This window comes from Macaca mulatta, chromosome 11 (genome assembly GCF_049350105.2).
Source record: "Macaca mulatta isolate MMU2019108-1 chromosome 11, T2T-MMU8v2.0, whole genome shotgun sequence".
Classification (NCBI taxonomy): domain Eukaryota; kingdom Metazoa; phylum Chordata; class Mammalia; order Primates; family Cercopithecidae; genus Macaca; species Macaca mulatta.
The window spans coordinates 11,269,658-11,291,710 of NC_133416.1; the positions used below are offsets into that span (position 1 = coordinate 11,269,658).

Consider the following 22,053-nt stretch of genomic DNA (forward strand, 5'->3'; position numbering starts at 1 on the left):
GATTTAGCCAGCAATTATTTAACTGATTAAATAGTATTTCAAAGTTTTGACAGATCTAAGATCCTATACTTTCTCAATATGTGTGTATTTGGTATAGGTCTGATGATATATACATAGGATATTCATAGGATTATATAGGTTATTTATATACTACTTGTGGGGAAAAATGAATTGTTTTCTATAAAAAAATACAGTTTATTTTCTTCTACCATCTAGGTGTATAGTCAGCTATATTCCAGGGAACTACATGGCTATTATTTCAGAGGACTTAACTTAGAAGATGGCCTTAAAGTGCCATGTCTTAAAGATGAACATATCCTTTACAATGGAATTTATTATACACCTGCATGGGCTGACTTTGGAAAAGATGCCTATGACCTTGTGAAGGTAAGACAACTGTGTCTTAAAACGGTGAATATACGTGACAATATGTAAATAAATAGAAATATTCATGGTGTGGGTTTTTAATCTCAGAATTATTAGAGTACAAATTTACAATTAGTACTAATGTCTGAGAAACAATATCTCAAAGAATGTTATAATAGCAAAAAGATCTGATAAAGTTATTATTATATTATAGTTATAATTATATAATAGTTATATTATAAAGTTATAATGGTTACTTTATATAGTTATAATAAATTATTATGAAGTCAATATATTTTTTAAAGTTGTATTAATATAATTTTATTTAAAAATTATTATAAAGTTATAAGGTTATTATATGTTATAATAAGGTAAAGTTATAATAAGATTATTGTAACTTCACTATAAAACTATAATATTTTAAATAAATAATAATATTGTAATATTAGAAAAAGAACTAATATGTGAGGGAATTATCAGCTTTCCTGACATAATGTTATGCACATTATATACTGGTGTCTAATATAAATCCCCATTTTGCTCCTACATCTACCCACAAATTCAATTTCTACTATTTCAAAGTATTGTACTATAATTAAAGTGTATATAAGTGACATACTGTCCCTAGTTCAATAAAAATGCCAAATTCAAAGCAGTGAAAGTATAGTGGGGTAAGATATGAGATGTCTTTTTTTGTCCTCTCTTATTTAAAGGTTTTCATCAACAACTCTTGATTAGGAAAACAGAGCAAAAGCCATTAGAATTAGAGAAACTAAGGAACTCAAAGACATGAAATTTAGGAAATGTCAGTGAAGTATCTCTAAATATATGACAATTAGAGATGGAGAAATAAATAAGTGGAAATTGAAAATATACGTAGAACAAAAAACCAGTTCAAACTGCTAGTCTAGGCTGTTATGTGACCTAAAATTGATTTTATCTTAAAAGGCAATGGGATTAAAGATTTTTACCAACTCTCACCTCCGGAAACCAGTATTGTGCAAGGACTCTAACCATCTTGACTATACTGATTACATATCCTTAGGTAAGTCACAGTACAATGTGAAGGACAGGTGGCAGGTTATAATCTCTTAATGCTTTTAAACTGATTGGGAAAAGAGGGGAGGTGATTATTTTCTTTTGCTTTGTCTTTTAATTCATTTAATGTGTCTATCATATCGGAAGTTAGAAATACGTGAGAATAATGCAAGTAAATCTTTATACTCATGAAATTTACATTGAATTTGGGATGCAGACAATGTACAAATGACTACATATTGTCATTTGTATATTTCTTGTGTTGCTATAAAGAAATTCTTGAGGCTGGATAATTTATAAAGAAAATAGGGGCCAGATGCAGTGGCTCACGCCTGTAATCCCAGCACTTTGGGAGGCTGAGGCAGGCAGATCACCTGCGGTCAGGAGTTTGAGACCACCCTGGCTATCATGGTGAAACCCCATTTCTACTAAAGATACAAAAAATTAGCCAGGAGTGGTGGTGTGCGCCTGTAATCCCAGCTACTTGGGAGGCTGAGGCAGGAGAATCGCTTGAACCCAGGAGGCAGAGGTTGCAGTGAGCTGAGATTGTGCCATTGCACTCCAGCTTGGGTAACAAAAGCAAAACTCCATTTCAAAAAAAAGAAAGAAAGAAAGAAAATAGGTTTAATTGGCTCATGGCTTTGCAGGCTGTACAGGGAACATGGTGCTGGTATCTGCTCGGTTTCTGGGCAGGCCTCAGAAAATGTACAGTCACGGTGAAAGACAAGGGGGAGCAAATGTCTCCCGTGGCCAGTATGGGGGCAAGAAGAGGAGAGGTGTCACACCCTTTTCAACAATCAGATCTCACAAGAAGCCACTCACCATTGCAAGAACAGCACCAAGCAATGCAGGATCTGCCCCCATGACCCAAACACTTCCTGTCAGGCCCCACCTCCGACGTTGGGGATACCATTTCAACATGAGATTTGAGGGGACAAATATTCAAACTATATCAATGGCATAATTTCAGATGGTAATAAGTGCTCTGATAGTTAATCTTTCCTGAATTGTTGCTACATCTAGGCATTTTACAAATGTCAATCCATGTATTCATCACAGTCTATAGATTAGAAGCTATTATCTGCAATTTGTCAATGAGAAAAATGAAGCTTAGGCAGGTTAAGTAACTCGTCCAGTGTAACAGATGCTAAATAACAGACATGGGCTTATAATCCAGACGTTCTGATCCCAAAGTCCATGTTTCTCTATTGTGAGTTACTATCCCTCAAAGAACTACTGTATGGAAAATAAAACAAGTTAAAGGAAAAGAGCAGAACATCAGGATGCTATTTTAAATAAGATAGTCAGAGAAAACCTCTATGAAGAAGTGACCTTCAATCAGAAACCTGATCACAGACTGTGCAGAAAAGTCCAGTAATATTTAAAAATAGGCAAAAAATATAAAGACATGATACAAAAAGGGGGAAACAAATAGATAAGAATGATATGGAGAAATATTTAACTTCACTAATAATCAGAAAAAAATTTAAATGAACATCAAGAAGTCAGTTAACACATCTGATAATGGTGAAAAGAAAGAAAATTCAAATGGTAATTGTTATTCAAACAAGACAAATGGGAGCGCTGTATGTACTATTGGTGGGATTATAAAGTGGTACAGACATTGTGTGGGGTCTGGTAGTACTCAAATTAACAGGCATGCACCTTCAAACACAGCAATTAAACTTCTTGGCATAAACATTCAAACATAGCAATTAAACTTCTTAGCATAAACACCAAGGCCTACAACTCAAGTCCATACGACGAGATGCACGCTATGTAATATTTGGTGCATTGTTGGGTGTACTAGCATGGAATGGAGACAACCTAGGTGACCATAACTAAACGGATGGATTAAGTAATATGTGGCAAATACAGGCTATAGAATATCGGGAAGCACTAAGAAATAACATAAGTAAATTTTAAGAATGAAGTTTGAAGTGGGAAAAGTAAACATAGTAATATCTAAATTATAAAATTATTTACATGAGTTTAAAATAAACATACTAAGCAAAATTACATATTGATGAAAAATTTGTACAGATCCAGGATATATACAAAATACATTAGAGTGCTAGAAAATGGAGGGAAGGGATGCTTCAGGAAGAGGGCAGCAAATAATATTTAAATATTTGTGTATTGTATGTATTATATATTTGTATATATATTAAATTTTTATATATTATGTATTATATAAAATATATTTTATTATATATTTTATATTTGTATATGTTATATATTATATAAAAATATTTTATATAATATATTTTAAATAAGTAATATATAATGTGTATTAGACATTTGTTTATTGATAAATATAAAGATAGGTGAAAAATAGGAAAAATAAATCAACACAGATCATAGTCTGTATACAAGGTTATTCCTAAAACCAGCAAACAACTAATAGCTTTAGCTAGCACTGATTTGCAGTAGTCCTGAACAAATCCAATAGGCCAATATTAAGTGCTGAAACTATGCAGCCCAGTTGTGATTGAGACCAGAAATATACCATTATACCTCTACACATGCATGGGGGCTGGAATTGTGGAATGGCTGCAGGCCTACAGCCAAAACTGGAAATAAAGAATCATAAAGCTGTTGCAATTTGAAGTTTACCCATGCACCTTCTATTGAATAAGTTTTCACATTGAAGTCTTATAGACCTCTAAGCAATATTTATACTTTGAAAGACTATGAAAGATGGCACACAAACAGTAACCCAAGGAATTTACATAGGAGGCTAAACAGGAAACTGAGTAATAAGAAAAATAATTTAAAATGAGCATTGTGTTATTAAGATATTCAGATGAAGTGGGAATTAGTGGTAGAAGTCAAAGAGAAAATTTATTTTATTTTATTTTACTTATTTATTTATTTATTTATTTTTGAGATGGAGTCTTGCTCTGTCGCCCAGGCTGGAGTGCAATGGTGCAATCTCGGCTCACTGCAAGCTCTGCTCCCAGGTTCATGCCATTCTCCTGCCTCAGCCTCCCCAGTAGCTGGGACTACAGGCACCCGCCACCACGCCCGGCTAATTTTTTGTATTTTTAGTAGAGATGGGGTTTCACTGTGTTAGCCAGGATGGTCTTGATCTCCTGACCTCGTGATCCGCCCGTCTCAGCCTCCCAAAGTGCTGGGATTACAGGTGTGAGCCACCACGCCCGCCCTATTTTTAATCTTTTAATTATTTTATAGGGTAGTGTATTTTCATATTACTCATGTAATGTATTTTTAGGTACAATATAACAAAATATCACTGATAGATTATTTCAGGGATGAATAATTTATAATATCTTAATTTTTAATAAACATCTGTGAAATATTCATATATTATTCACCAAACATAAGACATACCTAAATAGACAAAGTTTTGTTGAAGTTTATTATGAAGATTGAATGAGTTTATATATGTAAAAGGCATTTTCGATCATGACTGAGAAATAGCAGTAATTTCTCAGTCATCAGTAGTAAATGATGGCTACTATTATTACTAAATCTTGTCCTCAAAACATAATGCTAAGAAGTTAAATCTGACTTTTTAGATATGAAATAACTAATTATTTTTTATGTTGCTTTGCCTTTCTTCAGATATAATTTTACTTTTTTATTTTAAAGTTTTATTTTAGTTTTAATTGATAGATAACTGTATATATTTATGAGGTATACTGTGATGTTTCAATACATTTAAGTACTGTGTAATGATCACATCATTAGTTAGCATTTCCATTAGTTCAAAAACTTATCATTTTTTTGTGGTGATAACATTCTTATAGATATTTCTTTATATTCAATCAGAGGCTTATACAGGTTCAGACCTCAAGAGTGAATTTCGTGGTGAAACTCTGAGAAAATCATTTCCTGAAACTTGGGTTTGGAATCTTATTACAACTGAGTGAGTATTTTTAATTGCATTTTTCTTCATTTAATTTTTCTTTTTATCTGAACGAAAGACAACATTCATATTTGCCAGCCTTACGGAAATAAACATGTCCCCAAGACTGAAAACTAAGAGTGTGTCAAAAATTCTGCAGAGCCTGTGATAGGATTCTAACTTCTCTTTTTTCTTCCTTTCACTTTCTCCTTTTATTTTTTCCTTATTTCTTTTTCTTACTCTATTATGTTTTATCACTTTTTTTTATAAGAACTTGGATGTTGTTGGAAGGAAAGTTGTACGGGAGACTATAAAGCACACTGAAATTTTTGTTGTATGACATAATGAACATAATACTCAACAAATACATATGGAGGTAAGGGAGAAAGGAGAAAGAGGAGAAAAGAAAATGTAAAAGAGGAAGAAAAAAGGAAATAATAAACGGAAGGAAGAAGAGGAGGAAAGGAGGTTGGAAAAAAGTAAATTTCTAAGGTGCCATAAAAATTTCAAGTATAAGGCTAATATGCACACTTTAAACTTAAAAACCGTATTATATGGCTCATGTTTTATACTTATCAGTAAAGTTGGATAAATGTGATAGCAACGACTTATAAGTAAACTAAAGTTAAACAAATTGCCAATTTAGATATTCTGAGTAAATTAAATGAGTCATTAATTCATGTCTCCTGTTCAAACATTTCCAAATATTTTGGTGCTAAAGACCACTCATAGTGTCTACTGATAACGAAAGACAGAAATGCACAGAGATGAAAGTATCTTTCTCAGTGTTTTATAAGAAAGTAAAAGATTAATGCCCATATGGAGTATTTTAATGGTTCATAATTGTTCAGTGTTTATAAGAAAATACGTAGTATCATAAAATTTAAAATAGAATTAAAAGATGAGCTCTCACAATTAAGAAACAGTAGAGTCAAAGATGACTCAAAGGTAAGGAAAGCTAATGCACTGGACACAAAAGCTTAATGTTAAGCTTCTTTACAGATAAGATATGATATGGAGCAAAACAGAGGAAGAATGGGATAAAAAAAAAAAGAGAGAATTTGCCTATTGTAGTTTAGCAGACCATTGAACCATCAAAGGAGGAAATGTAGAGCTCCAAGGAAGTGGAATGATCCAATTATACATGCGTTATACCGTGACAGCTTCTCTCTGAATCTGTATGCTATCTCTTCTTTTATTAGCTCCTCAGGTGCAGCCAACCTTAGGCTTACTGTTCCAGATACAATTACACAATGGAAGGCCAGTGGATTCTGCATGAATGACAAAGCTGGATTTGGCCTCTCCCCAACTGTCTCCATGACAGCTTTTCAGCCCTTCTTTGTGGATCTCACTTTGCCCTATTCGGTGGTTCGAGGAGAAGCATTCACTCTGAAGGCCAATGTCTTCAACTATCTCAAGAGCTGTATTCAGGTACCAGCTCTTCTTAGTAAAATAGCAAGTTCTTCCCTATGTAAATTATCTTCAAATATCAGTTGCCTGATGATCAGAACTTGGTAAGAACTTGTCTTTCCTTCCTAAGTTTTTAAAAAACATTAACAAGCTCTACCAACCGCACAATGTGTGATTTAGATGTCTAAATTATTATATCTAGGTGGCTGGCTGAACATAAAAGAACTTAAGCTCTATGGTGTATGCTACTTTTTATTATTGTGTGTGAGGGGAGAGTGGGTGGAAATGATTGAAGAGATCCCTAGAACTTTTGATTCTTCAACTATTCAATAATTTTATGTGTAAGACCCTTTTGAAGCCAAAGGACTTGTGAATAATTACGCTATTATCAGATTAGATTTTAAGTTTGTTTACCTTTGGGATACATGAGGATATGCAAAATACACGACAGCTTAGGGGTTTCATAGGCTCTTGAGAACTGACCAATAGCTATGGAAAAAAACCCCAGCAATTTCACAATAGATAAAACACACACACCATTTCTATGTGGGTTTATATCTTGGTTTTTACACTGTCTAGTTCTGTTGCTTTGAACAAGGTACTGATCTCCATCAGCCTCAGTGTATCTGGTGTAAAATGCTGTTAGTAATACATATTTGGCTGCGTCCTTATGAGAATTGAATGAGATAATATAAACCACAAGCCTTACACAATACACTGCAAATAACAGGCATTCACATTTGCTTCCCATCTCTTTAACTTTTACCAAAATAACAAACTTCAACTAGATCTATAATAATAATGTGGCCTTTGTTTTTTGCATTAGCTCATCTCTTTCAATGGTTTGCAATATGGTATGATCCCCAAACCCAACCTTTTGTTGACATCCAATTATTTGGTGAACACCAGTAGAGAATAGTGACAAAATGACATGTCCAGAGTGCCAGGTAACAAACCTAATCAACAGATTTTACTTTAAGTGATACTGTTTACTTAAAAAAAAAAAAAATCAAGCAGGTCGAACTATTCAGTTTGTTAGGAAGCTATTTTTTAGGAAAAAATATAAGTACATTTTTTTCATATTCAGGAAAGTGTGTTTTTGCTTCCTTGTTAGTAAAGTTTTTATTTGTGAGCCTGAGTTGTGATGCAGTCTTCTAGATGCTTTGTATCTGCTATTTGCCATAGCACACATGGCTGTGAACTGTAGATGACAATGTCCTCAATTTACAGAAAAGAAAAAGAAAAAGGAAACAGACTCCCAAGAGCTTATGATAACTTGGTCAACCCAAATTGTCCAAAACATCTGCTTATTCCGCTGCAGTTCTGTGAAGTAATGCATTATTATATAAGACCTAAATACTGGTTTTTCAGAGTAATTAGTCACTAAGTGCCAAAGGTCAAATTATAACTCTGTTGTAAGACTTTGAAGGTCTTGTGGTTTGGGAACCATTCTTTCCACAGCAGAAAATATGAAAGGTGGGGAACTTCCTTTCTAACTTCTCAGACTTGTGTGACTATGCTATGTTTATGTATGGAAAAGATTAAATACTTTTTCTCTATCTTTCCTTATTGGGCCCTCACAGGTTAATACTGTACTGAAAGCATCTAGTGTTTACCAAGCCAGACTTCTCTCAACTGAACATGAAAATATTTGTATATGTGGCAATGAGAAAAAATCCTTTACTTGGCTGGTTACCCCCCAAACACTGGGTAAGATTTACAGTTATTATATGTTTTCACATCCCTTTGTAAATCCCCCTAAGAGCTCATGTTAGACTCTTTGTCTATGATAGGCAATTTACCCATTACTTACCAGCACCGCTTATCCATTCTTCCATTCCTTATGATGGTATTCTCTTTCACAACCCAAGACCAGTATGCCTGAGGACAGGGGTGGGGAGTTGGAATCAAGTCTTGACTTCAAGAGTGTTTATTTTCCAGGTCATATTTTATTCTCTCCCCTGTCAAATTTCAATTATTTTAACAATTTACCTCAACATAGAGTTCAAAATGATTTCTGCCTCCTTATATCTTCATTCAAATAACTGCCATTTACATTTTATGCCACTTAAGGTACAGTCAACCTCACTGTCACTGCTGAAACCCTGCAAAATAGTGGCTGCGGGAATGGGTCATCTACAGCTCCAGACATTGGCTGGAGGGATACACTGATCAAACCCTTGCTGGTAGAGGTATGACTTCGAAGTAAAACTTTTGGGCCTTGAGGAAAACAATCTGTGTGTATTTCAAAGATTTATCTCCATTAAGAAGCATAAAGTATAGCTTTCAGAACCCATGGAAAGAGGAGTGAACCACTTATCCAAAGATAAAACACAGTATTTCAATCAAATATTTGGAAAAGAAGGCCAGAGGTACACATCTCATCCACTTATGCAAAGAATATTTAAAGTCAACTGTATAATAGTCTTGCAATAGAGGGAAAGAATTTTGAAGCTTGAAGGATCTTTATGAAAATCCTTGATTTTCATTTTGGTAACACAGCTTATTGTATAGCATGCAAAATCAAATGGGTCATCTCCGCATTATCTTGGGCTTAATAATTCATAGATGCACTATCTGGAATAAATTTTGAAGGTGATTTGTTCTATTTAGGCATTATTATTAATTTATGAATAAGCTGAATATTCAGAATATTGTTGATTATGAAATTAATCATGACTACTTTCTTTTCTTCTTCCAACAATTAGCCTGAAGGTATTGAAAAGGAGATGACACAGGGCTCACTTATTTGTACAAATGGCAAGTAGATATCTTTACATGTTTTTGCTGACATGGCAATATTGAATGAAACTTTTATTTGTCTTTGTTTTAGAATGAAGGGTTTTATTATTTATCTTCTCAGAACATGGCTACTGGGAAAGATTAAATTACTTTCAAGTAATAAAACTTAATAATTTCCCAAGCCAAAGCAAATTTTAAACTTTTAGTTCTTCCTTATTGACTGTTCCCTAGTTCAGAAATTCAAGTATCCGTGACTTTAACCCTTATCTCTACCATTTAATTTCTACCCATCAAAGCCTTAATTTTGTCATTAAAAATAGTAACTATGACTCTAAAAGTTCTGTCCAAAGCACCCAACCAGAGAAGAATTTTCTCTACCTAATGTATGTCATTTATTTTATCCTCCCACCTCTGAACCAAATTCTGACAAGTCTTTTTTTCTGATTACCACATCTTCTGAAGTCCATTACCTATCTGGGCTTTGTCTCACATCTATTGCTTAAAAATATTTGTTTCCAACACTGCAACAATTAATTGCCCTATAAATAGTACCAGACTGCAACTGGATTTCTTTCTATTATCTAATTTATTTTGCTTTTGCCACCATTTATTTGTTTGTTTGAATGTTAGAAATATTAGAGGCCCCTGGAGTTAATAGTAGCCAGAGATCTCATTTTATATTCCAATATTTTGTCACCTTAAGGAGCATACACAGGTAGTGGAGTATTTTTAATACCAGTATGAAAATTATGTTCAACCCAATTCAAAAAGCGTGGGTTCAGATTCAGTGTTTTATCACTTACAATTAGGAGATGTTCCAAATTTATTTTCTTTTGGCCTAAGCATACTCTTCTATACCAAGGCAGGAAAAACATCTAGTCTATTCATCCTATAAGTTGTTTTGTGAAAATCCAATTAAATCATAGGTGCAAAAGTAAATTGGAATGTACTCACCAAAGTTAAGGTTTCATTATATGTTAAATTGTAACTGATTGTGAAGAGTTTATGTGAATATGATTAGTTATAATTATAGGAATCTCTTTGACCTTTTTTTCTGATTATTTCAGAGTTGGGAATAGTCAATAAGTAGACATTAAGTGATTTAACAATCAAGAAGATAACTTATATTCAAAGTCAAATCATGGTTTTTAAAATAAATGAGAGATCTGAATTAATAATTTCACTTTACTGTTTCCTAGGATCCACAGTATCTCAACCAGTAGTGCTAACTTTACCAGATAATCTTGTAAAAGATTCACCTAGAGCTTATTGGTCTGTCCTTGGTAAGTCTGCAAAGCACTATAATTACACAGGCTTGGAAAGAAGAGAAAAATTATACCTATTTCTGCCATGGTTCTATTTTGTCATCTGTTTTAGACTGCATTTCTAGCCTAAGAATTTTATAATTGAGGTTGGTATATATGACTAAGTTGTTATATATGACACACTCACTTTCCTTTCTTAAAGGCCATTTCATCTGACACATAAAAATTTACTCCCGTCATTAGCATTTCTGGCTCATGTCTCATTTAAGGCTACCTCAGTAAGGAAAAACTTTATGTTTTCTCACAAACCAGTGATTTTTAGAGTACAGTGTGCTGAACTGGTTAACATCGATATTTCACTTCTTTTGCCCTGAAATTACAACACTCAGGTAGGAGCAAACAGCATTCCACACAAAGGCAGTGGTCCCTGTGGGACAATGACCAAAGCTGGGCAAAGTGTCCTACTCGTAACTTACAGGCCCTGTAAACCTAGAACCCCAGTAACGCGCCAACAACTGGAAAAGCTTAAGGGTAATAAGAATAACTGTAAGACGTGTTTAGATATAGAAACATAAAATGTATGCCAAAATTAAATAGAATATATTCCTGTCATTGTTCCCATGTTAAAAAGGGCAAATTGCTTTCTTGCTCATTCCAGATTTCAAAGATAGTTACCTCCATGATTTATTTCTATCTTTTCAAAAAACAATTCTGGACTGTTTAGCCCCTACCTTCTAGTCATCACCTATATACGGCCCAGATTAAAGACTTAAGAGGAACATCTAAAGAATACTGTACAGTAGAAGGAATTCTGCACTCTATGTGGCATTATGGTTATATCTTGCATTGTTGCAGTAGAAGAAGTATAGACCAGAAAAATACTAACAGGGAGGGGAAGAACACTCAGCTTATATCCAGAACATCTTCCAGTATCAAAACCAAAGAAGACCTGCACTTACTTGAGCTTTTGGCTTTGAGCAAGTAAGTCTCATTACCAAAATGATATCCAACAAATACAAGTCACAGACGCTACACCATTATATCCAGCACCATCATTCTAAACCCTTCTTATTTTTAGGCTCTCTTAATAGCAAATGGCTCAGTTTCCATCTATTTAGTGAGCCATTGAATTCAATTAGCTAGTTAGTGTTTTGTTGAGGATTTTTGGGGTTTATATGCATCAGGGATCTTGGTCTGTAGTTTTCTTTTCTTGTAATGTCCTTGTCTGGCTTTGGTATCAGGGTAATACTAGACTTGTAACATGAATTTGGAAGTATTACTTCCACTTTGATTTCTTGGAAGAGTCTGGTAAGAACTGATGTTAGTTCTTTAAATATTTGGGAGAATTCATCAGGGAAGCCATCCAGTCTGGGACTTTTATTTGATGGGAGACCTGTGATATTGATTAAATCTCCTTACTCACTATTAGTCTTCTCAGACTGTTTATTTATGATTCGGTCTTAGCAGGTTATGTGTGTGCATGAATGTATTTACTTCTAGATTATCAGTTTACTGGCATATAATGCTTCATAGTAGTTTTATATGATCCTTTGTATCCCTGTGGTATAAGTTCTAATATCTCATCCTTCATTTATGGTCCTGTTTATTTGAGTCTTCGCTCTTTTTATCTTAGGTAATGGTTTGTCGATTTCATTTATGTTTTCAACAAACTAGTTTCATTGATTGTTTTTCTAATCTCTACTTCATTTATTCCTGTTCTAATCTTTGTTATTCCCTTTCTTTTGCTACCTTTGGGCTTAGTTTGTTCTTTTTCTGATTCCTTAAAATGTAACATTAGATCATTTATTTGTGATCTTTCTTCTTTTATGATATAGCAGTTTATGAATATACATTTACCTCTCCAAACTGCTTCTGCTGTATCCCATAAGATTTAGTATGTTGTGTTTCCATTTTCTTTTGTCTCAAGGTATTTTTTTATTTCCCTTTTGATTTCTTCCTTGACCCAGTGGGTATTCAGGCATGTGTTCAATTTCTACATATTTGTGAATTTTTGTCCTGTTATTTATTTCTAGTTTCATGCCCTTGTGATTCAAAAAGATTCCTGATATGATTTCAGTCTTCGGACTGTAGAAGTTCTTTACAGTGGCAAAGCATAGTGGATAAGAGAACTGACTTTCCCAGAAGGCTGCCTTGGGTTTGAATCCCATTTTTACCACTTGCTGTGTCACTTTGGGAAAATTGCTGAACCTCTCTGTGTCTCATTTCTTCATCCCTTACCTAAAGATAATAGTGTTACTTATTTCATAGGATTGTTATAAAAATTAAATGAGTTAAGATGCTTAGACATCTCGAGACATGTAGTAAATGCTACACAACTATTAGATATTGGTAGAAAGTGTGTAGGGAAGTGTCCAAGTCCAGGCACTCTGAAGCACTATTTTGTATGCTGAATTCCTGACTCCGCTGTGTCTTTTCCGGATGATGCTGGGAAAATTTTCAGACTCTGTGTGCCTCAATTTCATTATAAATGAAAAAAATAATACCCATTCGTGTTATTATTATAAGCATTGAATGAATGAGCATGAGCAGAGTGTTCAGAACAGCATCTGATAAATGGCAAGCATTTTACAAAGGTTTATTTTGGGCCCAAATCCTGTTGTTTTTGAAATGATGATTGACCTGGAGTTTTCTACTTCACCCTGGGAGCTCTCCAGAAATTTTGATTCCCACAAACTTGGGTTCTTCTGCTCTTGGCTGTGCTGCTTTGGATAACATATCTCCACCATGGTTCTGAAAACAAGGCCCTGAGTTGTCTTGCTAATTCTATAGTGTGGGTCCAACAAATGGAAGAGAAAATAAGATCCAGATAATAGTTAAAATAATTATTTCCGGTATCTATGACATAGAGATGTTGAATACAAACTAATATTCTTCATCTTATCAATTTTTACAAAGTCCTTCATATTGACTTGATTGATTTTTCAGGAGACATTCTCGGTTCTGCCATGCAAAACTTACAGAATCTTCTTCACCTGCCTTTTGGTTGTGGAGAGCAGAATATGGCCCTATTCACTCCCAATATTTACATCTTGGACTATCTGAGTCAGACTCAACAACTGACCGAAGAGATCAAATCCAAGATTATTGGATACCTGACCACAGGTAAAGCATTTGGAAGCCTTATTTTGCTTCTCTCAGTTAAATCCCTGAATCCCGGCTATTTTGCTTGTTAAGTACGTGAATGTATTTGTCTGTATGTATACATCCATTTATAACTAACACAAATATTCAACTTATCCAACTTTTCTTCTGGATCATCCATTTTAATTTGAAAAATAATATCTTTTCCTGTTTCAGGTTATCAGAGACAGCTGTCTTATAAACACTTCGATGGATCATATAGTACCTTTGGACATAAAGATGAACATGGACACACATGGTTTGAAGTTTTGTTATTTACATCAGTTTAACTAGATGTTTCTAATTACTTCTAATCTACTTATTTTTTTCAAGTGATTTTTGAGAATTTTATAAAAACTATGGATCTTCCCCCACAAACTATAAATATACAAACTTCCACACACATATACACATTCTTTTAATAGGATTCCTGGGCTCTTGGGTTAAAGACTTATGGTATTTCTATCTTTTACTTACAAAAAAATTATACATGATACATAAGCAAATTACTAGACAAAGTAACTCAATAGAGCAGGATAAAAGGTATGAAACTACAATTATTATAGAAGCAAATTATTCCATTGAAACAATAATATCCCAACCTAACCTAAAGATAGTCTCAAGATTGTTTATGATAACTGATAGTGCCGCTCAGAAATTGTGCTGTGTAATTATGAATCCTCCTAATGAGACTTTAAAAACCTATATTGGAGCAGAATCCTGGTTGCGACAAATGGGGAAATAAGCACTAAAACCAAAATAATTTAAGCAAAGATTGCATTATTACTGTAATGCCTAAAAGACAGGGTGATTAATGAGATGCAAGTTAAATTTTAAAATTTATTCCCTATATTATTAACTTTTATTTACAAATACATATTCACCCCTAGCTGCTATGTCCTGGGAACAGTAATACATCCTTGAGGTACAAAAAGACAGATGCTCGCTATAATAATCATTATTGTTTCTTTTCTAATTGAGGGTAGTAAATCTCCATAATTACCCAGTGAGGCAGATAGCATCATGACACCCATTTTACATATAAAGAAACAGAAACACAATGTATTATTTTGCTAGGTACCATAAAAAAGCACCACAGACTAGATGGCGTAAACAACAGAAATTTGTCTTCTTATGATTCCGGGAGCCAGAAGTCCATGACTCAGGTGTTAATAACGTTGACATTTTTTTGAACCTGTCTTCTGGGCTTGGACATGGCTGTCTTCTCCCCGTCTTCTCACGGTCTTATCTCAGTGCATATCTGTGTCCAAATTTCCTCTTCTTATGAGGACACCAGTCATATTGTCGTATTGGATTAGAGTCTACTCAAATGACATCATTTTAACTTACCTCTTTGAAGACCCTATCTTTAAAAACAAGTCAAATTCTCCGGTACTGAGGTATAGGGGTTCAACATTTGAATTTGAATGAGGAGGCAACACAATTCTGCCCACAACCCACCGAGAGGTTAAATAATTTGTGCAAGTTCACATTGCCAATATTGTGGCAGAACTTGAATGTCTGTTCCAGAATGTGAACCTTCACTCACTACATTATTTTGCCTCTTGATAGTACATGACCCTTGACTCTGAGAAGTGTGGAGTATAGTGGGAAAAGGCAACTAAGAAAAAAAAATAAAACACAACGTGATAAAAGCTGTAATAAAAATATGCACATGATCCTATGGAAGTATATAGGCATGGCAACTTTTCCAGCAATTGTGTGATGACGTGTTTGGACCAAATGCAATGCATATTACACACATGGATGAATCCGACCGTGTTTACCTGTTAGGAATGCCAGTCTACAAGGGAGAAGTTAACTAAGTATAAACTACAGCTCGTTTTGGATGAGCCATTTAAACCCTGTACACCTCAGGTTATCATGAAATGATAATAAGGCACACATACCTCATCTTGGCCTCTTAAGATATTTTTCTAGTTACAACATCCTATAATTTCCCAATAAGCTCTTAGGTGTTAAGAGGGGACAAGTGCAGGAATTCTAGTTTTGCTTGGGGTAGAGATAAAAGAATCTGGGAAGATGTTATAGAGAAGGTGACTCTTCATTGAGGGCATGAATGATGAATTCAGAGAAGGAGGAAGAGAGGATTTAAGTCAAATGGATGGAGACTTGATTTAAGTTATTAACCAGCAACATATAAATTATTACCAAATCAGTAATATGCAAATTAAGCAAATCAGTAATATGCAAATTAATAAAAATATTATTCTTATCTGAGCAACTCATAAATAATCTCCATTAATGTTTTGGCAATATTTTCCTTCAGTCTTTTTCTCCTATGCTTTATAAACATAATTGAGATTATCCTGTATGAGAGGTTAGTCTTCCTTTCTTGAAACCTAACATTATTTGTAGTAACTTTGCCATGTCATTAGAATAACTTAAATCATCCCTTAAGCCAAAGAGATGGGTGGGTGGACACGTTCGGCTAGAATTTGAGAAAGAAATTTTCAGGATGTGAAACTAAAAACATAATTGAAGCAAGTTACACTTTTTTTCTTTCTTTTTCTTTCTTTTTTTTTTTTTTTTTTTTTGAGATGGAGTCTCGCTCTGTTGCCCGGGCTGGAATGCAGTGGTATGATTTCGGCTCACTGCAACCTCTGCCTCCCAGGTTCAACCGACTCTCCTGCCTCAGCCTCCCAAGTAACTGAAACTACAGGTGCCCACGACCACACCCGGCTAATTTTCATACTTTTAGTGGAGAGGGGGTTTCACCATATTGGCCAACCTGGTCTCGAACTCCTGACCTTGTGATCCACCTGCCTCGGCCTCCCAAAGTGCTGGGATCACAAGCGTGAGCCACCATGCCTGGCCAGAAGCAAGTCACATATTTTAATGAGAATTCACCTGCCTCTCAATGGTTGTTATAATATGCACTGTATATCTTTTTTTCCAGGCTCACTGCATTTGTTTACAAGTCATTTGCACAGGCTAAACGTTACATTTATATCGATGACAAAGTTCAATCCCAAACGCTTATTTGGCTCTTAAATATTCAGAAACCAGATGGCTGCTTCCTAAATTTTGGCAAAGTCTTCAACAATGCTTTGAAGGTACTGATGAGATTCTACCTTACAGTTTTCTATTCTTTCATTATAATTGTTTAGTGAATCCCAAAGTACACTGAAGAAATTGGTAAAAATTGTTGAACAGGAATTTCTACTAGCATAAGCTAATTATCTTGAAAACCAATAAAACGTTTCTTTATAGCAAATGGAACATTTTCTTTCCTTCAGTCAGGTTAAAAACTCTAGAAGATTCTAACAGTAACTGTGGTGACTGGGGGCAGGGTGCAAGAGCAGGATTATTAGTAAAAGTGTAAACAAAGAAGTAACAGAACCTGGATAATTCTTAATAGCTTAGTGCTTTATCATTTAAGAAATTCTTTATCAATATTGTTTTGTTATTAGAATTAAATTTGTTTTGCTCTTACTTGCTAATATCCCTGAGATAAGTGTTCATAATGAATATGCCTTTTATTTCTAAGTGTTTTAAAACTTATGTTTTCTTCATAATTATCATAGTAGTATTTATTTATTGAAAGTAGCTCGGAGATTTCATATAAGATATTGACCAAAATATTATTCGTATGTCAACAATTCAGAAATAATCACCATTAATGTTTTGGCAATATTTTCCTTCAGTCTTTTTACTTATGCTTTATAAATATAATTGAGATTATCCTGCATGGATTTTTAGTCTTCCCTTTTTGAAACCTAACATTATTTATAATAACTCTGCCATGTCATTAGAATAACTTAAAAACATAAAATTAATAGCTCTCTATACATCATCATATGAATAAACCAAAATCTTTCTTGAGGTTTCAGTAATGCTTAATAAACTCAAAATAATGTTTTGTTAACATTCTTATATGTAAATAGGCCCCTAGTTCATTATTGAATTAGGATAGCTATCTAAAAGTGTAATTTTTTAAGGTTCTGATAAAACGTTACCAGATTGATTTTTAGTAAAATTGTGCCAATTTTGATTCTTTTTACATGTAGAGTATCTAACTCATAGCACTACTGCTGACTCTGAGTAATATAAGTATGAAAACAAAAATCTTTGAAAATATAAAAGAAAAAAGATGGTGCTTAATGTCTATTTTTGTTTATAGGTCAATTGGTTCAAAAGTCAAATATTTTTCATATGATTATTTTTAGTTTATTTTTTCTTATTTGTAACTGTCTTTTAATCTTTTGGAGCTAGTTTGATTTTCTTTATAGCTAATATTATTGACCTACTAGAATTTATTCAGTATGTTGTGTAATTTATATGTAATTTACTTCTATATTCCAAATAGTTCACCACTTATCATGACACCTCTTGTTAATTAATGCTTTCTGTTTCTACCGATTTTTGAGGCTAACTTTGTTACATTGTTTTCTATACTTGATATGATTTCTTTCTGCTCTATTGATTGATCTACTGATTATACTACTATAAAATATTTCTATTTTATACTATACTCTTTTAATCGTAGTAGTATCATGGCATGCATTCTTTTCATGATACTTTTTATATTATTTCTAGGGTAAATATGAGGGTGAGAATTAAATTAGAACTTTGCAGAACATTCTCTCCCTCCTTTGATTCTAAATGCCTTCTGAGGCCCGTAAGTTATTTTGACAAGTGATACTCCTATTTATATAAAATGTTCATGTGTTTGTTCTCTATTTCCTACTTTTTATAAACAGTATCTTTTGAGGACATGAAAAACTTCACCTCCCAAAAATATAGGAAAAGAAAACAAACAAACTGAGTTTTCAAATATATTAGATTTAGAAATACCCTTCCTCTGAATTCCATGAGACTGACATGTTACCCCTATGTTTCATTCAGGGAAAAGAAGATAATGAAATCTCTCTAACTGCATATGTTATCGGTGCTCTGCTTGAAGCTGACCACCCGGTCTCGGTATGTAGTCCACTGGTGATCCCACTAACTTGCTTCTTATGAACTTAGAACATTTTATGCCAACAATATAGTAATAGGAAGTAGAACTATATGTTTGTAGCTACCACATATGCTGAATAATACTGAATCAATATTCTTCTGAATCGTCAAATTACACTGTGCAGATGGAACTATGTAGAAATTAAAATGAGTATGTTGTATTTGCCCTTTGAACGTTTCAGCACAAACAAAATTCATTCCTAATTTTTTTCCAGCAATGATCATATCTACATCTGTGTTTTTGTATGTGTTTTTGTGTGCACATTTGATTTTTTTTTTTTATTCTTTGCAGTTTATGGCTATTCAAAAGGGTCTCCAGTGCTTAGAGACTGTATCTAGGGAAAGAGCTATGACTACTTATGAGCAGGCTCTCCTAGCCTACACTTACAGTTTAGTAGGCTATGAAGACAAAAGGGAATTCTTCTTCAATGAGCTGAACAAAAAAGCAAAAAGAGTAGGTGAGTGTTTTTGACCCTTCCTGGAGTAACATGCTGGATAAGTAGAATGATTGGCAGTGGGATAATTATCATCCCCTCATGTTTCTTTATTACCAGTTGTAAGGTTTGCACTCCCTCAAATACCACCCATTTGACCACACACAGTTATATGCCATGCTTTGACACAGACACTGTTGAATTCCTTTCACTTTTTGGTCAGGTGGCTCCGTGTACTGGGAACTGGAAGAGAGGTTTTCTATGGAAGGATCGTCATCTTTGTACTACCCTCAGGCTTCCTCCGCAGATATAGAGATGACCTGTTATGGGCTATTGGCTCTTCTTTTCAAGCCACAGCTGACTTCAGAAGAACTGTCCTATGCATCTCAGATTGTACATTGGGTGGCAAAGCAGCAAAATTCCCGTGGAGGTTTCTTCTCCACAAAGGTAACTCTATATCTTTGTAAAATTTCTATGCACAAGAAAATTGAGCAACTTGCTTTGCGTTGGTGGTATTGGTCTTTAAATTTATATATTACATTTATGCAATTAAATGTAATTGTTGTCACTATTGAACTTGCTATCATTTTTCAATTTGCTGTCTTTCAGGTTTTTTACAGATGTAACATTTTATCTAGTAATAATCTCTAAATACTTATTCAAATATGCTTTACTTTAATTTTTAAAATAAAAACTTAAGTACTAACCTACTAAATGTTCTATATAAAATTAGCTATGATTTTATCAGAAAAGGTGTTCTCAATTTGCATTATCATCAGCAGTGTGTACCTTTCATTATATAATTTCAAAATCATTTCTCTTGATCTGATACAATAAAATTAGTAATACATTCTGTATAAAAATAAATCTCCCTGGTTTCTACTTAGATAGAATATGCTTTCATTTTTTTAAAGTTCTCTTTTATTTCATATATTATAAATTTCCTGGTCATATCATTTGTATATTTCCTAATAGGGATATTAATCTTTTCCTTGATTATATGTAAGACTTCTGAATATAGTAAAGATATTAACCTTACTAATGCATGTAACATCCTTGTCAACTTTCTGTTTTTCTTCCAATTTTTATCATGCTTTAAAATACACATTCTTTTCTTTTCATTTTCACTGAATATAATTATTCTACTGAAGATTCTCACTTTAAAACTAAGAATAGTACTCAACACAAAAAATTATATAAATATATTATCAGACTTTTCTGTAATATGAATTAATTCATCGTATTTCTATTATGATTCATTTTATAGGATATATTTTGATTTTATAGGATATAATTTTATGGGATGTAATTTTATAGGATGTATTTTGATAGAGTTACAGTAGAGACCTAACTTTAAATGGCCAGCCAGTTCTCTCGATGTCATTTATGTAATAATTAATTGTCTCAATGATTTGAAATGCTACTGTTATTGAAATATAAAGTCATATATATTTTGTCATCTTTTTAGTCTTTTTGTTTTTTCCATTGATATTTTGGCCTCGTTGTATGCTTTGATGTTTGGTAAAACAAAACCTGATTTGATAGGCATTTAAAAAAAATTTTCTCGGCATTTTCTTACATTTTTATTCTATTAAACAATGTTTTGTTTGTGTTAAAGATTTGAACAGAAATGTTGCCACAAACCGCATTTGTCTGTTTAAATTATACAGCACCCAAGACAGTATAGTTCACAAAACAAAGTAAAATGCATGGAAAAAGATGTAATCGCATTTTAAATTATTTTTAAATAAATCACAGCTGTATTTGACTGATTGCTAAATCCCATGGTATGCTTTAATACAATTTGCCATTCTTCTTTTAGGATACCATTGTGGCTCTCCAAGCTCTGACGCTATTCCAGAGGCTCACTTTCTCTAAGAATAGACAAAATTCAGTGCAAATTTTCTCTGACCAAGGATTCAATACAGCCTTCCAAGTGAATGATAAGAACCGTTTGTTGCTACAACAAATTCCATTGCCAACAACTAAGGGAAAGTATATGGTGGAAGTGAATGGCAATGGCTGTGTTTATGTGCAGGTAATTTTGGGCTTTTTTTACCCCCCAACTTATCAAAACTTATAATCTAAGTGAAACTAGAGAGAATAGTATAACGAACGAATAACTAGATTTAATAGTTTGTTCACATTTGGTCATTTTTGCTTCACATTGTTTTGCTGAATTCTAAAGTAAATTAGAGTTATCATGCCACTCCTAAATATGATATATATGGATCTCCAAAAAATAAATAAGGACATGCAATTATGTAACTGCAATGCCATTATCAGAGCGACCACACATTAACAATAGCTTGGCCAGGTGCAGTGGCTCACACCTGTAATCCCAGCACTTTGGGAGGCCAAGGCAGGCGGATCACTTGAGGTCAGGAGTTCGAGACCAGCCTGGACCGCATGGTGAAACCCCATTTCTACTAAACATACAAAAAATTAGCCAGGAGTGGTTGTGTGTGCCCGTAATCCCAGCTACTCGGGAGGCTGAGGCAGGAGAATTAATTGCTTGAACCCAGGAGACAGAGGTTGCAATGGGCCAAGAACATGCCACTGCACTCCAACCTGGGCAACAGAGTGAGACTCCATTTCAAAAAATAAATAAATAAATAAATAACAATAGTTTGTATTATGATATAATTTAATTATCAAACCTCTATCCCCAAATATACTTTATGGTTGTTTTTCAAATCAGGATTCAATCAAAGACCATACTTTGCAGCTGTTTGTTATGCTTCTTAAGTCTCTTTTAACCTAACAGATCTATCAAGTTTTTTGTATTTTTTGTGACATTAAT

The 22,053-nt window shown here is 33.7% G+C and overlaps 1 protein-coding gene across 2 annotated transcripts in view; it reads left to right on the top strand.

Moving 5' to 3' along the window:
• LOC722294 (ovostatin-like) overlaps positions 1–22,053 on the top strand; it is a 149,865-nt gene that overhangs the window by 122,172 nt on the left and 5,640 nt on the right. For both annotated transcript variants that reach the window (XM_015151045.3, XM_077953579.1), the window contains exons 16-30: positions 217–387; positions 1,315–1,411; positions 5,200–5,296; positions 6,478–6,706; positions 8,269–8,395; positions 8,759–8,877; positions 9,394–9,445; positions 10,627–10,710; positions 13,639–13,815; positions 14,011–14,092; positions 16,754–16,910; positions 18,703–18,777; positions 19,109–19,274; positions 19,474–19,697; positions 21,073–21,288. In XM_015151045.3, coding sequence (XP_015006531.3) covers positions 217–387; positions 1,315–1,411; positions 5,200–5,296; positions 6,478–6,706; positions 8,269–8,395; positions 8,759–8,877; positions 9,394–9,445; positions 10,627–10,710; positions 13,639–13,815; positions 14,011–14,092; positions 16,754–16,910; positions 18,703–18,777; positions 19,109–19,274; positions 19,474–19,697; positions 21,073–21,288 — 2,073 coding nt within the window. The remainder of the gene's footprint in view (positions 1–216; positions 388–1,314; positions 1,412–5,199; positions 5,297–6,477; positions 6,707–8,268; positions 8,396–8,758; positions 8,878–9,393; positions 9,446–10,626; positions 10,711–13,638; positions 13,816–14,010; positions 14,093–16,753; positions 16,911–18,702; positions 18,778–19,108; positions 19,275–19,473; positions 19,698–21,072; positions 21,289–22,053) is intronic.